The sequence below is a fragment of the Chiloscyllium plagiosum genome, chromosome 29 (genome assembly GCF_004010195.1).
Source record: "Chiloscyllium plagiosum isolate BGI_BamShark_2017 chromosome 29, ASM401019v2, whole genome shotgun sequence".
Classification (NCBI taxonomy): domain Eukaryota; kingdom Metazoa; phylum Chordata; class Chondrichthyes; order Orectolobiformes; family Hemiscylliidae; genus Chiloscyllium; species Chiloscyllium plagiosum.
In genome coordinates, this window is record NC_057738.1 from 36,546,873 (window position 1) to 36,565,675 (window position 18,803).

Below are 18,803 nucleotides of genomic sequence, written 5' to 3' on the forward strand. Positions count from 1 at the left end.
AGTCAAACTGATCCAAACACTTGCCAAGAAAATAAATACCTCATCCTTACTTCAGTATTTACCTAAGCATTAATCAGTTTCCATCAGATAATTGTTAGTTGGTTCCTGTTTATTGCTCTAATCTATGGTCTCTCTTTTTTGTTACTCATTAATGACAAAATAAATTTTCCCTTCCATCTAAGGCAGTAATAGGAATCGTGCCTAATTGTAGTTATAATAGTGAGCGTCAATTTTATTCTCTATTGCTGCTGTAATATTTAGGTGATATAATTTATTGCATACACAAACTAAGGTTGCATTGGTGGAGGGATACTGGCACCATTTCTCTTTGACTGCGTTTTAAGGGCCCATTTGGTTTGCAGTGGTACAGTAACACCCACTAACGAGTCTTAATAATTAGTGGCTCATGTCTTAACACGATGTAGTTTATTGTATGATAGCAATTAAGGACAAGTTAAATTAGCTGGCTTGACATTGCCAGTAAGAAAATTGAGACACAGAAGACTCATCTGTCCCTTTAAAATTGAGAGCTATTTCCCAGAATTCTTCACCTAAGATTGTATTAAGTTCCACCCGGTCTCAAACATTAACCCTTGAAAGATTAATTAATAGGATCAGCTGAAATCCAAAGGAGTAGGGTGCAATTTCGTCAAAATTTTCAAAGTCTTAAAACAGGCAGTTTCTTCCCATCTACTCTCTGGTAGTTGATGAATCTGGCACCAAAGAGCACCATTTAAAAATCAGAGAAAATACAAAATGCTCCTAAACAAAAAGGTGAAACCTTTTAAACTCCCTTCCCAAATGAAATGAGATGCTAGATTAATTACCAATTTTAAAATTGATTGACGGATTTGTTATCTAAAGATATTAATGATTAGGTCACAGATCAGCCATGATCACACTGAATGGCAGAATGTGCAATGGGCTAAATTGACTCTCTCGTATCTATTTTATTAGATCACCCAATTAGTTCCTTCCCTTTCTCTATGTGGGTATCTAATTAAGTTGGCATGTAGCAGAGGTGTATGGTGTTCTTGTGGCAGGAAGATCACATCCAAGCAAAGGCATCATGTGCCAAACTGTGCTAGACATTTCAGCATTTATTGAAGGCTTGTGGAAGTATAATGTTCAAAAATATATTTTTTATTTCTATAAAATAGCACAAATAGATGTGTAAGATAGGTGTCAAAGGGCAGGTATAAATATTAATGTTTCACTGGTGTTCACAAAAGATTTTGACAACAACTTAGTCATGGAAAGTCTATTAGAAATAAGGTGTGGTTACAATAGAAGTACAGGGAAGCACGTATTGTAGAGGTAAAATACTGCTCCTGGTAGTGCCTTGTTTCACAAAAGACTTTATCTTCACATTCTTTTCTGGCAAGGCAGCCAAGCATTAGATCAACGACATTCATTCAACAATTTGAGGTGCGGCAATTTCTAAGGAAAGAGAGGTCACATTTAATTTATTCTGTGCCAAGTCACAAGTTAATTTTATAGTGTTCTCTAGAGTTAGTAGGAATTTAGAAAAATCCCCAGTGATCCCAGATGACGACGATACTGGTCACGTTGCATTCCTGGATAACTTCTGGGATTCTGGATTTTATGGTTTATTTTTGCAGTTGGTTATTGGCTGGACAGTCACTGAAAATATTCACATGAGGCTACCATTATACTTTTAACACAAGAACATATGTTTATTACTATAGTTTTGTGGGTATTTTTATGGAAGACAATTTGAAAAAAAAAAAAAATCAGTAAATTCTCCATAGTCCTACCTGACCATCAGGCTGTTCTCTCCTAAGAGAGAATGATAGTTTTACCGGAGGGTCACCATGCCTCAGGAGAGGAGAGAACTTGAGAAAGTGAGACTTTCGTGGCAACTTTAGCCAACGTGGGAATTGAACCCACACTGTTGGTGTCACACTATCTCAAACCAGTTATCCAATCAATTGAGCAAACTGATGATAGGAGCCTGGAACAGTAGACTGGCAAGACCTGCAGCAAGATCTCTTACACCCAAGGGTATGCCCCTGCTCAGAAACAAACCCTGAGACAGAGAGGGAGCAAGGTAGGCAAAGCGAGGAAAAAGGAAACTTCAGAAAACTCTGAGCCCCAGAGGAGAAGCATTGAATCAATTATCCGAATGAAATAGTGCCCGCCCTTCTTGTTTGGATAATCAAGGTTCCTCTGTACACATTTCAACCTTCTGCTACTTATATTAAACTAATTAGAAATTGCTGACAAAACTGGTAAGACCACAAGAATGCATACTTTTTGTGTGGGCCACGACATCTTCTGCAAAATTGATTTACTCTCTGGAGGTTAGAGGATAAGAGGTAATCTCAATGAAGCATAAGCATTTTAGAAGGTGACAGGCTGTACAGTAAGTGGCTTGTTCCCTGGCTGAATACTTCAGAATTTTGGGTCACAGTCTAAGTTAAAATAATGGTGTCAGCTGTTTAGGACCATGACAGGGTTTTGAGCCACTTGTGGTCGAATCAGTTAAGACCATAACACGTAGGAGCAGAAGTAGGCCATTCAGCCCATCAAGTCTGCACTGTCATCACTCAGATCATGGCTGATTGATCAACTGCACTTTCCTGCTCTTTTCCCCATAACCCTTGATTCACTTACTGATTAAAAGATCAATCTCAGCCTTGAATATACTCAATGATCCACCCTTCACTTCCCTCTACGATAAAATAAATTCACAGATTCACTACCCTCAAAATGAAAATTCCTCCTCATTTCTGTTTTAAATATGTGACCCTTTATTCTAAAGATGGTGTCTTTTGGTCCTCGACTCCCCCACAAGGGGAAAAATTCTTCCGGATTTGTTGATCTTCCAAGAATAGTCACCTCTCATTCTTTTGTATTCCAAAAAGTACAGTGCAATCTATCCATCCTTGCCCCATAACATAGCTCCTCCATACCAGGCATCAGCCTAATGAACTCCTCTGGATTGCTTGCAATCTCCGTTTTCTTTATAACGGGCCCAAAACTACTCATGGCATTCTGTGGTCTGAATAGTGCCTTGCATAATTCTAGCAAAATTTTCCTGCTTTTATGCGCCATTCCCTTTGAAATAAAAGGTCAACATTCCATTTGCCTCCCCATTAGCTGCTGAAATTTGGAAGCTACCTTTGTGATTAATGGACAAGTACTCCCAAAATCCTTCAGTTGCATTGCTTTCTGCAGTCTTTCTCCATTTAAATAATATTCAACTCGCCAATTCTCCCTCGTAAAGTTCATATCCTCACATTTCCTCAGGTTAAAATATTCGTGACCGAGATGGATAGATTTTTTTTAACATAAAAAGACATTAAGAGACAAGAAAAAGGGAAAGTAAAGTTGAGGTGGATCAGCCATCACTTTACTGAAATGAAAGCAGACACCAGAGATGATGCGGTCAACTCCTCCTACATTGTGTTCATTTTCATACATTAATTTGCAAGTGAGAGAATGTGACCAGGAGGAATTGTAACCATATATTGGGCAAGAGTAGAAATGCTGACCCTAATTAACAGACTCTTGTCTTGGGAGGATACAGCCCAAGGATCCAATTTAATGTGCTTTATACACTCGATAATTTGGGTACATTTCCAGCTATAGTTTTATTACGTGCAGTTTTCTTGAGAAATCTGATTTCTGCCCCATGATATTTGCACAATAACTAGGGCAACTATCTCAAATATCACTTGGATATTATTGTGCACATTGAAAATTGGTGGAAAAATTTAACGTGCACAAGGCTTGCAAAACAAAGCTTTCAGGTGAACTGCAATCCATTGAAAGTTGAAATGTTTAAGAGATCCACCACTGAGTTAAATACAATCAAGATCTGATTAAACTATTCATCCTGTTTTACCACACCCATCCTGAGCTGGGCATTGTGCTGCTCATTTTAAGCTCCTGAGAAACACAACCCCACCATACGGAATTCAGCAAAGGATAAATGGCTAGTTTAATTTAATCTAATCTGATGGAGTGGAAATGTTAGTTGCTATATGCAACTGCACTGACATCAATGTCAAAGAGCTTATTAAACAGTTAACCAATTGGTTTAATGGGAAAGCACATAGTATCAGGCTGGGGTTTGTTGAATTAGAACAAAGACTTAATTTAAAAAAAAAGGAATGCTCAACATCAGTCAGACCTAACTCTCAAAGAGTCAAACAGATAACACAGACACAGCTATATACATGAACAAATGCAAAGAACCACAGCTCCAACATGCATAGCTGTTGCAGTAGAAACCAATCTATCGATTTATAAATTTCTTTCTAAACACTGCTTTCTTAGCTCTTGTGGTGTGTTAAGTGCTAGTGTCCTTTGCTCTGGGCCAAAAAAGTCCAAGTTCAATTCTCACCTGCCCCAGAAGTGTGTCATAACATATCCAAACTGTTTGATTAAAATAACTAAACATAGATATTTGAGTCAACATTATAGAGGTAATCTGGAACAAATTTCAAGACATTTTTTGGTAGGTAATCTCAAAGTTAAGATTCTTGGTGGGGACATTTATTACTACTATAAACATGCATTCTCAAACTTCTAGCACAGTAACATACACCATTTAAATTAAATTAATATGATACATCCTAAGATATATTTGGTGAAACATTACCTTAGTTTTTACAATTTATCTGGAATAAACTAAGAACTTGACAACCATGTCACTGTAAAATACTCTTTGAATTGGGTTGGGAAATACATTAAGGATTATTTTCCAACAATAGGTTAGAAATGAAATCTGTGAAAAGCCTCCCATGTACTACCAACAGACAACAAAACATCCCATACCCAAACACAATTTTTTTGCTTTTAACAGGCAAAGTAATCTTTCACCTTTATTAAATGTTGCTAGCATGATTTCTTGCGAGAATTTAAAAAGCTGGACTTTCCAGGGTACAACACTCTCAAAGATTTACCAAAATGATTATCTGTGAAATGTAGAAAAAAACACCCTGGGTAGGATTGTGATGAACAATATACTAACACAATGGTTTTACAACACATCTGCAGATCCACTCTCACTGAAGTTTTATAATCCTACGAGGTTGCTGACATGAATTCCTCAGTCCCTTAGGGTCATGCAGCCAGTAAAATTTCAGAAATGCTGTCAAGAAATCCCTAAAAAGGTACAAAGCCTTTGAACTTTTACACATAAATTTTAATTGTTCAACATTCCCAACCCATGCAAGGAAATAAAAACACTGGAATGTTCAATAAAGAAAAAAAAGGTCACACCATAAAATAAACCATCCACAACTTTAAACAAACACTGAGCAGGCAGGCACATACTTTCAAGTACATTTTTTAAAGATTGTGCATCTGTTTGAAAACAATTAACCTTTGATTACCTGATAAAATGATTCAGCTGAACCATATGGTTGGTTTCTGTCCTCCACCATTTTATGATTTTCTAACATTGACTATTATAGCTTGCTTATGTAAAGTATTGGTCATGGGATAACTGGCAAATAAAAATCTCTTACCAAAGAGCTATATGAAGTCCCACGAGGTTTATAAAGGGTAAAGTTGCAACATTCCTACTGGACCATAGGGCTGCTCTCTCATTAAAGATGATGTGGAGGTGCCAGTGTTGGACTGGGGTGGACAAAGTCAGAATTCACATGACATCAGGTTAGAGTCCAATATGTTTATTTGAAATCAAAAGCTTTCGGAGTGCTTCACTTCACTTAACTAAGGAGCACCACTCTGAAAGTTTGAGATTTAAAATAAACTTGTTAGACTATAACCTGCTGTCATGCAAATTCTGATTCATTAGAGAAAAACTAGTGGTGGTTTAACCAGAGGGTCACCATGCCTTAGGCAAGGGATAGCATTGATTGGGGAAGACTTCTTCAATAGTAACCTCAGCTGGTGCAGGAATTGAACCCACACTGCGGGCATCACTTCATCATAAATCAGCCGTCTTGCTAACTAAGCTAACCAACCCCTCAAGGTACATAGTGTGCCATTAAAAAATCTGCTCGTAAAGTGTCCTTGCTTGGGAACATGAAGAAGTTCTATATTCTAGGACAAGACAGCATGGTCTCAAAATAGAAGCATGCCAATTTAAGACTGAGATGAGGAAGAATTTCTTCTGTCAGAGAGTGGAGTGTCTTTGGAACCCCTCATCACAGAGAGCTGTGGGGAAAAAAAGAGTTGGTGTGTATATTTAATGTTGAAGTACACAGATTATTAATCAGTACGGGAGTCAAGGGCTGCATGGAAAAAGGCAAGAACGTGGATAAGGAATGTTGGATCAGCCATGCTGAATGGGGTAAAAGGCTCAAGGTGCTGAAAGGCCTACTTCTGCACCTATTTCTTATGGTCTTAATTTAAAGACTGTAGAAGCCAGGCTTTCAGTAACATTATTTCCCTCGGGTGAACAAGCTAGAAAGAGCTTCCACCCACACAAACCCACAATTCAAAGATGTGCAGGTTAGATGCATTAGCCATGGCAAATGTGGGATTATGAGGATAGGTCAGGGCTAGGTCTGGGTGGGATGCTCTTCAGGAGGGTCGGCGTGAACTCAGTGGACCAAATGGCCTCGTTCAGCACTGTAGGGAATCCATGAACACAAAACCAAATGGAGGCTTATGGTTGCCAAAACCCTCAGAGTATGGTACCTGCAGAAGGTGTGCGTGCAAGGTAGCAATTGTTACTGAAGTATTAATTCAGAGACTTACGCTAAATGATCCAGAAACAAAATTGCACATCCTGGCAAGGCAACTGGGGATTCTAAATTAAGTAATTAAACAAAATTAAAATAAAAAGCTGACATCAATAATGGTACCTATAACTGCAGGATTTTTGTAAAAACTTATTCTGGTTCATGTATCTCCTTTAGGGCATACAATCTGCACATCTTATTTGGTCTGGCCTAAATGATTATAAAAAACAACTCCACTGTTGTAGCTTAAAGAGTCTATGAAGTGGCCTAGCAAATCACTCAGTTGTATTTAAGGCGCTTCACCACCACTTCTTCAAGGGTAACTAGGAATGAATAATAAATACCTGCTTTGTCAAAGTCTAAATCTGGTCAACAAATAAAGCAAAATTAAACGTGCAAATGAAGTTCTTATCTACAATAACCCCATAATGTCACTTTGTTTTGTTTAACATAAACTAGTTTAAAATCATTAGGTAACTCAAATTTTAATTAATTATTAAGCTCCCGCCATTTGCAGAAATACACAAATACGAGAGCACACATTTAATTTGGAATCAAAAGTCAATTGGCTCGTGCGTTCATTATATAAGACTCACGTTTAGAACACATCAAATCCTTCACTAGGAAAGTTTACTCAAATTCATGCTGTAAAAAGCTCCACCAGTAACAATTTTCATTAAATTACACAAGTTTACATTCTAGTAACTAAGGATGCATATCACACCCATGTATTCACAAATCCTCTGACAGAGCTTCTATCATTCTTACTACATGCTGCTTCCTCCAAGCAGGAGGATAATTCACCACATTGATCAGAAACTCCCATCTGAAACCTCTTCAATGCCTTCCTTGCATCCATGACTATCTGAGTGCCAGCAAACTGCCTCATCAGACACCAAGTTATGGAATGGGCAATAAATGCTGGCCCAGACAGCCATACCCTATTGATTAGAACATGGGCCAGGTGGATCTTTGACTTGGTATGAGATCCTTGATTGGGGTTGTTAACCTGGGCAAATCAGGGAGCCCTGGCTGACATATAAACAGGAGATTCAGAGAGAGTCTCCTCATTTTGGGGAATACCTCTGGAGCTGGCTGGTCAGAGCCCATGTACTGTACACAAGTAAATAAAGGGTGATTTGGTGACGGGATACCGGCCTCTATGCAGTTAGTTCTGCCCGCATCACGTGAATGAATAATTAAAAAAAGGAGTACTGAAATCACGTTCAACTTGCTATTACCTCAGTACAGGCAGTCAATCCTGCTGAGCATTTTTACATAGAAACATAGAAAAGAGGAGTAGGAGAAGACCATTCAAGCCTGTTCCACTATTCGATAGGATAATGATGGAGCATCCTACTCAGTCCCCTGTTCTTGCTTTCTCCCTGTACCCTTTGCTCCATTTAGCCCCAAGAATACACTCTTAATTCCTTCTTGAAAAGCATGTTGGCCTCAACTGCTTGCTAAGGCAGAGAACTTCACAGGCCCACCACTCTCAAAGTGAAGACATTGCTCCTCCTCCTCATTTTCTGTTTTTATTTCAAGCTTCTAGCACCTGCAATATTTTAAATTTGATCTTCAATATTTTGATCCAGTTGAACATCCAGATTGAAACTACATTGCATCCTGCCAGAAATCGATATTTTTGCTTCGAATTCCATTTCCTTTACTCAATGTAGTTGGAACCATGGAAAACATTTGGTATGGCATAGGAAGGGATCATCTGATGCATTGTGCACACAATCTCTTCAAAAGGAAATATCCAGTTAGTCCCAATCCTGTCCTTACTGTACACCCAGATAATGTTTTATCCGTAGAGTATAAAATTTATAATTCAGTCTAATTCCATCATCTTTTCAGGTAACATACTTCATGTAAGTAAATTCTGGGTAAAAATACTTTTCATCACTAATCTGGTCCCGTGACATGTGATTAGTCCAATGCACTCTCAAAAAACCCATTAAACCAGAAAAGAAGTCATCTGATTCTGAGTGACTCTCCGAGGAGTAACATCACTCTTGTGCAAAAAAACACAAACAACCATTCAATCATGTCTGCCAATTCTACGCTCCGAGTGCCTCATTCCCAGGGGCATCAATTTTACAACAAGCCTATTTTGTTGTGATTTATCAAACTCATTTTGCATGCCCACCAACACATCAATCCCATGTTCACCACCTTTTCCCCATTACCAGAACTCAGCTGAAATTATTCAAGCACATTCTACCTTCAATTGGTCTGTTAACCTGTAGATTTCATGGACACATCAGAACTTCCATTGAATTTTTGTCTCAGTTTCCGCATTCCCAACATTATGCTTACTGGCCCATTGTGATCAGGATTACTTCTCTCCTTTTTAAAACTGAGATATTAGAGCTCTAGTCCATATCGAAGCATTCAAAGATAGAGTTCGCAATTTTTATTTGAAAGAAAAAGTGCAAAATAAATGTGGTGCCCAGCATCACTGATCTTCAGCCAATTCTATTTACTCCATTAGATATTAAGATAGAGTTGGAGTCACTGGATACTGCAAAAGTTATGGGCTCTGACAACATTTCAGCAGTAGAACTGAAGACGTGTGCTCCAGGACTTGCTGCTCCCCTAGCCTAGTTCTTACAGTACAGTCAGAACTTTGGAATTAAGTGATAAAGTGAAACATTGCCCAGGCACGTTCTGTACAAATTCAACCCAGCCAATTATTGCCCCACCAGTCTATTCTCAACCATCAGTTGCGTGATGGAAGGTGTTGTCATCAGTGCTATCAAGCACAACTGGCTCGGCAATAACCTGCTCACTGATGCACAGTTTGGGTTCCACCAAGGCCACTCAACTCCTGACCTCAATCTAGTCTTGGTTCAAATATGGACAAAAGGAGCTGAATTCCAAAAGGTGGGGTGACAGTGACTGCCTTTGACATCAAGTTCTCATTCAACTAAATTTGGTATCAAGGAGTTTTAGCAAAACTGGAACTATTAGGAATGAGGGAAATTTTAAAAATTTACTTGAAAGACATGGGCATCTCTGGCTGGGCCAGCACTTATTGTCCATCTCTATTTGCCCTTCAGAAGGTTAGTGACAGTCCATGTGCTGTAGGTTGACCAACAATGCCCTCACAGAGTGAATTCCATGACCAAACAAGGCAATACATTTAGAGGTGAGGATGGTGTGTTCCCATATATCTGCTGACCTTGTCCTTGATGGTCTAGATGGAAGTGGTCATGGATTTGGAAGGTGTTATCTAACAATCTACAGTGCATTTTGTAGATAGTACACACTGCTACTGAGCATTGGTGGAGGAGGGACACATGTTAGTAGATATGGTGTCAACTAAGCAGGCTGCTTTGTCCTGGATGGCATAAACTTCAAATACTTTGGAGCTACACTCATCCAGACAAGTGGAGAGTATTATATCGCAATCTGACTTGTGCCTTGTAGATGGTGGATAGCATTTGAGGAGCTAGGTGATGATTTACTTGCCACAGCATTCCTAGTCTCTGACCTGCTCTTCTGGCGACTGTGTTTAGGTGGCAAGTCCAGTTGAATTTCTGGTCAATAATAACCTCCAGGATGTGAATAGAGGGTGATTCAGTGATAGCAACATCACTGAATGTCAAAAGGCACTGACTAGATTCTCTCTTATTAGAGATGGTCATTGCCTTGCATTTATGTGGCACCAATGTTACATGCCAGTTGTCAGCCTAAGCTGGACATTGTCCAGAGTCACACAGCATGGAAACAGACCCTTTGGTCAAACTAGCCCACACCAAACTAATCTAAACATTTGCCTGCGTTTGGCCCATATCCCTCCAAACCTTTCCTACTCAGATACTTAACCAAACGTTTTTTAAATGTTGTACCTATACCTGCATCCATCATTTTCTCTGGCAGTCCATTCCACATAGAACCACTAAAAAAAGTTGCCCCCTCAGAATCTTGAAGAACTTTGTCCTCTCACCTTAACAATAAGTCCCCTAAGTTTTGAACTCCCCCACCCTAGGGAATAGGCTCTTGCTATTCACTTTATCTATGGCAGTCATGTTTTTACAAACTTCTATCAGGACACCTCTCAACCTCCTATACTCCGGTGAAAAATGTCCCAACTAATTATTTTTTGAACAACTGAAACTCTCAATTCCCAGCAACCTCCTGGTAAATCTTTGCTGAAACCCCTTCACTTTAAGAACATCCTTCCTATAACAGGCCAACCAGAACTGCACATAGTGCTGCATTAGAGACTTCAATGTCCTGTACAACCTTAAAATGACGTTCCAATTCCTACACTCAGTGGTCTGAGCAACGATGGTAAACATGCTAAATGCCTTAACAACTATCCTGTGTACCCGTGATGTAAATTTCAAAGAAATATGCACCTGAACCCTTAGGTATCTTATCTACAACACTATCCAGGGCCCTACCAACAACTGTATAATTCCTGATCATTTGTTTTAATAAAATGCAAGACCTCGCTATCAAAGTAAATTCCATCTGGCCCTCCTCAGCTCATTGACCAAGATCTTGTTGCAATCTTAGATAACCATCTTCACTGACCACTATATCACCAATCTTTGTGTCATCCACACATTTATTAACCATGCCTCCTATATTTTCAGCTAAATTGTTTATATAGATGACAAATGAAAATGGACCCAGTACCAATCCCTGTGGAACACTATTGGTCATAGGCCTCCAGTGCAGAAAACATTAAGCCAATTTCATTACCAATTGGTAAGCTCACTATGAATCCCATGTGCACATGGTGTTGTATTTGATCACGAACTGCTTCAGTATCTGAGGAGTCATGAATGGTAGTGAACATTGTGGAAGCATTGGCCAACATCCCCACTTCTGACCTTATGTGGGGACGGTCATTGATGGTTGGGCCTAGGACACCAGCTTGGGGAACTCCTGCAGAGATGAAATGACTGATCTCCAACAACCAGAAATCATTTTTCTATGTGCCAAGGGGTGACTCCGACCAGTGGAGAATTTGCTCCCAGATTTCCAGCTTTGCTAGGGCTCGTTGATGCCACACTTATTTAATGCAGTGTTGATGTCAAGGGCTGTCATTCTCACCTCACCTCTAGATTCAGCTCTTACCAAGGTAGCACGAGGTCAGGAGCTGAGAGGTCCGGGTGGGATCCAAACTGGTTGCAGTTATATCTGGCACATAGCAAGATGGTTGCAGTTGTTGGAGGTCAGTCATCTCAGCTCCAGGGTCAGTCTGCAGGAAAACGAATGCTTAAACAGTTTATTTTTCTTCCACTGATGTCAAGCAAAGATGAACATGCAGCTGAAAGTGTGGAAATAATATCTTACAGAATTATCCACTGAGAAACAAACATATGACTGCCTATTCAACATGTAAATGCACATTCAAGTATCACAGCTGTTACCAGGCCACCTTATTTGAAATTGTTCACTCACCTTTGACCATAGACAACCCACCCAGCCACAAAGTTTAACAATGTTATTGAGAATGTACTTACGCATGTATTTTAGTGTCTCTTCTATTTGTTCATGGGTGAGATCGAGATTAACATCTGGAGAAATAAGAGGGGTGTGAAGCCAGTCGTCGTGGTCATAACCATAAATTGTATCAGCTCTTAGCTTGTAATGAGGCAGTTGCTCTTCCAGTAGACTGATGATTTCAACTTCTGGAAGGTCAGTACTGTTGCACACATCTGGTGGGGGGTAAATCAAGGCAATTGCATTAGAATCACAGATTAATTTTTCACTACACTATTGCAAAAGATCTGCAACAACTTGCAATTTCCAAAGCAAATCAAAGGAGTGATGCTAAATCAGGAGTGGGAGAGGAAGGAGGGGGACAGAGAGGGAGGGAGGGACGGAGGGAGGAAGGGAGACAGACAGACAGCACGAGGGTGAGTAAGGGAAGGAAGAAGGGAGGGAGGAAGGAAAAAAAAAGTGCACATAGGAAAGGAGGTGAGGGTTGAAGGAGCAGAGCAAGGGGGAGGGAGGAAGAGTGCACAAAGGGATAAGGAAGAGAGTATGTGAAGGGGAAGGAGGGAATGGAGCAAATGAGAGAACACAAGAGAACATACACAAAGAGAAAGAGGCACTTAAACTATTCCAAAGATTCAGGCCCAGGCAGCTCAACGTTTGCCATCCAAACTTCGTGCAATTTTGAATGGAGGATTTGGAAAAAGGCCAGAATTGGAGTGGAAAGTTCTGAGGGTTTTAGAGAAAGGTCACAAACAAAATTGCAAATGGTTGAAGTTTGTCAATGCCTTTCAGTTAGTAATGATACAGGCTCAATGCAGCAGCTAATTCCTCACAGGCAAAAATGGACCAAATTACCAGAATGATCTGAACAACAGGCCTAAAGCTAAACTAACCTGAGCACCACAGTACTCATCTCTGGTCACCTTCTTAGTTAGAAAAGCAGGAACGTCTTTACATCAGAGCATTTAAAGTCAAGAGAGATTCCAAAAGGGTAAACTTTCTGATTCAAATTCAAAGTGATTTGTTTTGCATGGTCAAATTCAGTCAAATCAGATGCCAGGCAAAGAACAGTTGTCAAAAACAACCACTGAAATGGTGAACATGTTCAATCTGAGTAAACGCCAATTATGCTCGGTGTCAGGCACCCAGTTCTAATTTACATTAGTACTTGTACTACTTTGATTGGGACATAGGAAGAGACTATTTAGCCCACCAAACCTGGTGCATCATTCAATTAGTATTAACGTAGCAATTTTGTCTAAGTTTTTTGCCTTGTTCTCAATGCAACAACTAGCAAGAAATACTTGTTCTTCGTTGATGGAAAGAACATGTCCATCAACACGTGCACACTGTGACCAGACTAGTCTCGTTTAAAATTGAAACAAGGCTTTTATTTTTCAAAAATCATTAACTGGTGCATTCTCCATGCAATGCATCTTCTAGCGTCCACTTGCCAACCAATCAACATTCTCCTCTCATGCACTACAAATTAGTTTTCACTTCTATTGGTATGCTTGCAAAGTGTCCTGATGAGTGAAAGATGAAAAGCTTTGACAAAATGTGTATTTTCTCAGTAAGATTCAAGCTCTACCAAACAGCAAAGAACTCATCTGATCTGTGAACATGCCACCTTGCCTTATATCCATTCAGCTTTCAATAAAAATAATCTACCAATCTCAGATTTATAATTAATAATCAATTCAGCATCAACACCCATGTTATGGAAGAGTTACAAACTTGTACCAGGTAAAGGATCAGCTAATTTCATGACCAATGATCTCAGATTTTTAGACAATAACTCCAAAATCTTCAATTTCTGAACTAATAGAAAATAATCAGCCTTAAACGTTCTTCAATATCTTGACAAATTTGATGGAATCATCCTTTCAGTTTTCCAATTTTCAGGAAACACAGCCCTGGTTTGTGAAATCTCATCCTGAGTCTGGGTTTAGATGTGGAACATTCAGTCGTTAAATATTGCTGAGCCAACCGGTCCTCTTTCAGAAATTCAATTTCCCAGAACTTCAGTTTTCGTGATAGAATCAGAATCGCACAGAAGTGCCAACACACTGACTTCGGGAGACTGGAGGACAAGTTGGAGTTGCTGCCAAGCACCTAGAAAAACTTTCCACAGTCAGGTCTAAACTGCATTAGTTTATTTTAAAATATTTTTATTGGATGGTTTAAGAATCCAAACTCAAGATGCAATTTATATTTAAAAGCTAAATTAGATTTATTTTCCTCTTAGTTGCATTGGGTGTAGTTTAGCTGTGCCTTTACCAGTCACTTTGCCAGCATTGGCACAATCCCACCTTGTGGCCAGACATAAAATTGCAGGCCTAACCATTCACAGGAAATGGGCATTGCTGGTGGACCTGCATTTGTGCCCTCCCTAATTGCCCAATCCTAATTGTCATGTGTCAACTAGATCAGCTAAGGACCGCAGTTTCCTTCCTTAAAGGATGTTAGGTCAGTGTGCATACTTTGTCAGAAAACAGGCCCTTAGCTCATTGGCTCAGAATGATGCAGAGATTCAATGGCAGTAATTTACCACGGCGTCTCACACTTGGGAGCAGAGGAAGGAGACAAGTCTCCCAAGTTCCTACCTTAGACAGAACAAGAATCCCACCACTGTTGTCATTATTCGGAACCACAATGCAATCAAACCAACTGAGCTAGCTAGCCCCACTGTCCTCCACTGAAAGCTCCAATGGACTTCCAAAATGAATATGCTCAGAATGTCTTTCCCATCATTCCCTGAAAGTGGACTGTCAGCAATTCTTTCAAGATTGCCAAGTCTCACTGTTTAATTGACCGCTGCAATACTCAAAGAAAAACCACATAATCCTCTTAATATTTCACTGAGTCAAGTCTGTCTCCCTCTCCTTCCTGAACTCGTTGCTCAGAATCAGATTTGTTACACAGTGCAGGAGGCTGCCATTTGGCCCACTGTTTATTATCTCATGCCAATTTCCTGCCTTTTCCCCTCACTGCACACCACTTCTATCCAAATAATTAGCCAATGCCCTCGAACGTCTTAACTAAACTTACTTCCACCACATTTCCAGCAGTATATTCCAGTCCCTCACTACTCACTGTGTGAAAACATTTTTCTTCTCACATCACCCTTGCTTTTGTTGGCTCAGCACTTTATGTCCTTTCACTCTTGCTTCTGTACATCATCTTCAAACATCAGAATGTAGAAGCAGAAGTAGGCCACTCAGCCCACTGAGACAGCTCCACTATTCAATTAGATCATCGGTCTCAAAACCACTTTCCTGCTCATATTCCTTGCATCATCACATGGGAGAATAGAAAAATCCACTGGGAACTATAAATATTTGGACCGAATGGGTTATAAAAGTTTCTGACATGCCAATGCTAATAGAACATGAGTGCAACACCCTCTACAAAAATCATAAGAGCATAACATGTAGAAGTAGAATTAGGCGATTTTGGCCCATCAATTCTGCTCCATCATTCAATCATGGCTGATACGTTTCATGACCCCATTTTCCTGCATTGGCCCCATAACCCTCAATTCCCTTAAATACAATCAACAACTTGGCCTTCTCAACCCTCTGCAATGAGTTCGTCAGATTCACCACTCTCTAGCCAAGAAATTCCTCCTCATCTCAGTTCTAAAGGACATCTTCATTCTGAGGCTGTGCCCTCAGGTCCAGTCTTTCCAACTCATGGAAATATCTTCTCCACGTCCACTCTAGCCATGCCTCAGTATTCTTAAGTTTCAACGAGATTCCCCCTCATCCTTCTAAACTCCATAGAGTCTTCAACTGTTCTTCATGTGACAAGGCATTCATCCACAGACCATTCTTGTGATGATCGAAGCAATGAACTTGCAGTGAAACATCTCAAACCAATATGAAATCTATTCAGATCATCAGCTGCCCCTTGATTAGAGGATGGCATCCATGCAAGGTCACAGGATTCTGCTGTAGTTCTTCATGTGACGTTGCAACTTGATTCTCAACCTGAAAATCTTTTCGCATATGGGGCAGGACATCCCACGAGTTGGCAGGATCTGAAAAGCAGGATTGATTTCCATCTCTTGCATGTCACAATCCAATGGACATGCTGTCAACATTTTGAATAATCCATAGCAAGCCCCTCCAAGAGATTAATGTTAATGAGGCAGTGCTTCAAGGAAAGATTCAGAACGTCTTAGTAGGGTCGTCTTTGTCCTCCTTGGAACAATGGCCACTTGAGAGTTGAGCAACCAGAAGCTGGTGGGGAGGATGTTTCTTCAGCCATCTAAGTACTGTGTCCAATCTGAGTACTGTGTCGCAAAAGCCCAAGATGACGGCAGCGTAGGACACTTCAGATGAAGCCCATTTGTTTTTCTGTTTTTCTCTTTTACTTCTTTCAATTTTTTTCCCTTCTTCTCTAGGCCATGGACTGCCAGCCCCTGACTCAACCCAGCGGGGCAGTGTCCCAGCCCAGCACGGTGGCCTTTCAGGAGTACGTGACAGTCTCTCGCTCCAATGTGATTCCTCGAAGTGCGGTCTCACCGTGACTAAGCATTTAATGTTAAAACTTTCAGCTTTCTTTATTTTCTACTTAAAACTAAGGTGGTCTGCAATGTATCACTTTTAATCTTAGTTTGCATGTTTATGCTATACTATCGTTACTGAATGTTTAACTTTTAACTTCCTTCTAACTTGTTCTTAAGATTCTGTACCTTGGTACTCGTGCCTAACTTAGTGCCTCGTGTGGGGACCTTATACATATTTCACTGTACTCCTTTATTTTTGTACTTGTATACATGACAATAAAATCAAAATCAATCCATCTAACTGTCAATTAGAAAGATGCCGAACTGTTTTGCCTCTGCAAAAAAAAAAAGAGACACATGCACGTGTCCTTTTGGTACCTCATGGCAAATTCTGAATCTTGGCTGTGAAGACTCCGTGTACAGTGAAAATTATGAAAGCACAGAATAAGTAATTCAGCTTCAGAACTTCACTGCATGCAACCCAACAATGGATTCGACAGCACCACTGGCTGAAGCCCAGCATTGACCAAAAATTATTAAAATGTGAAAGAAACTGGAAAATATGGTTAATTTCATAAAATTAAAGAAAAAAAAGTGAATAAACTTGAGGAAATTCTTCGTCCAATCGCAAGTCACAGAATCTCAACCAAGACTGATGCTGTTTACAAAAAGTACACTGAGACAAAGAATCAATGGAAGAGGGAAAGAAAATTAGACAAAGAACATGAAACAAAATTAGTCCTTTCTGCTATCAAGGATGCTTGAAGTGCAGATTTTCCAGCAGAATTAAATCAAGTTCAATTCCCCTGCTAATGAGGACCCATGCAACCAAAAGTTCTGAATCTAAACTGACAATGTCTCAAATGTTGGAACAGAAGTTTTTTGAACAATTGCACTATTGAAAATAGGCTACTCACTCATGACTTTCGCTCTCAGTTTGCTCTCAACACTCCAAGAATTACATTTTAAAAGTTGTCGCTTTCAAATGCCCTCATAAGAAATGGAACAGGCAACACAGTAAGACAGAGCATCTAACAGATTCTAAACAGTATTCAGGATGCCAACAGTGATTGTCATGTGAGTTATTAATTCCCTGACGAAGCATGGATTAAGTCATGACAATGACCAGGCGAACTGCTGATGTGTTTTTTCACTCTCCATTCATTTACAACCTTAATCCAGGACTCCTTCGAACAAATGATTCATTTCTGATAATGAAAGGCTGCACAGAGAAATGGCACTCATACTTCATAAAAAAAATTGGAGGGCACTCATACATGTTTTACCCCCTCCCATACAGCATGCAGCATTTAGGAATTGAAATTACCTCTACATATGGGGAAAGCTGAAGCAATTCAGCTCAAAATTGAGTTCTGCAACAATCAGGTTTTCAGAGCCACGGGTCCCACTTGGTGTCCAACTCTGCTGTCACTCTGTAGGAGTATACTTAAGAGGGAAATCAGGAGGGCAAAAATGGGACATGAGACAGCTTTGGCAAATAGAACTGAGGAGAATCCAAAGGGTTTTGACAAATTTTTACAAATATTAAGGACAAAAGGGTAACTAGGGAGAGAATAGGGCCCATCAAAGGTCAGCAAGGCAGCTTTTGCGTAGAGCCACAGAAAATGGGGGAGATACTAAATGAATATTTTGCATCAGTATTTACTGTGGAAAAGGATATGGAAGATATAGACTGTAGGGAAATAGATGGTGACATCTTGCAAAATGTCCAGATTACAGAGGAGGAAGTGCTAGATGTCTTGAAACGTATAAAGGTGGATAAATCCCCAGGATCTGACCAGGTGTACCCAAGAGCTCTGTGGGAAGCTAGAGAAGCGATTGCTGGGCCTCTTGCTGAGATACTTGTATCATCGATAGACACAGGTGAGGTGCCAGAAGACTGGAGGTTGGCAAACGTGGTGCCACTGTTTAAGAAGGGTGGTAAAGACAAGCCAGGGAACTATAGACCGGTGAGCCTGACCTCAGTGGTGGGCAAGTTGTTGGAGGGAATCCTGAGGGACGGGATGCACATGTATTTGGAAAGGCAAGGACTGATTCGGGATAGTCAATATGGCTTTGTGCGTGGGAAATCATGTCTCACAAACGTGATTGAGTTTTTTGAAGAAGTAACAAAGAAGATT

At 40.0% G+C, this 18,803-nt stretch overlaps 1 protein-coding gene across 5 annotated transcripts in view; it reads right to left on the minus strand.

The window, feature by feature from the left end:
* Positions 1–18,803, minus strand: part of trak1a (trafficking protein, kinesin binding 1a) — a 202,822-nt gene that overhangs the window by 80,541 nt on the left and 103,478 nt on the right. For all 5 annotated transcript variants that reach the window (XM_043719533.1, XM_043719532.1, XM_043719531.1 and 2 more), the window contains one exon: positions 12,173–12,367. In XM_043719533.1, the coding sequence (XP_043575468.1) occupies positions 12,173–12,367 (195 nt within the window). The remainder of the gene's footprint in view (positions 1–12,172; positions 12,368–18,803) is intronic.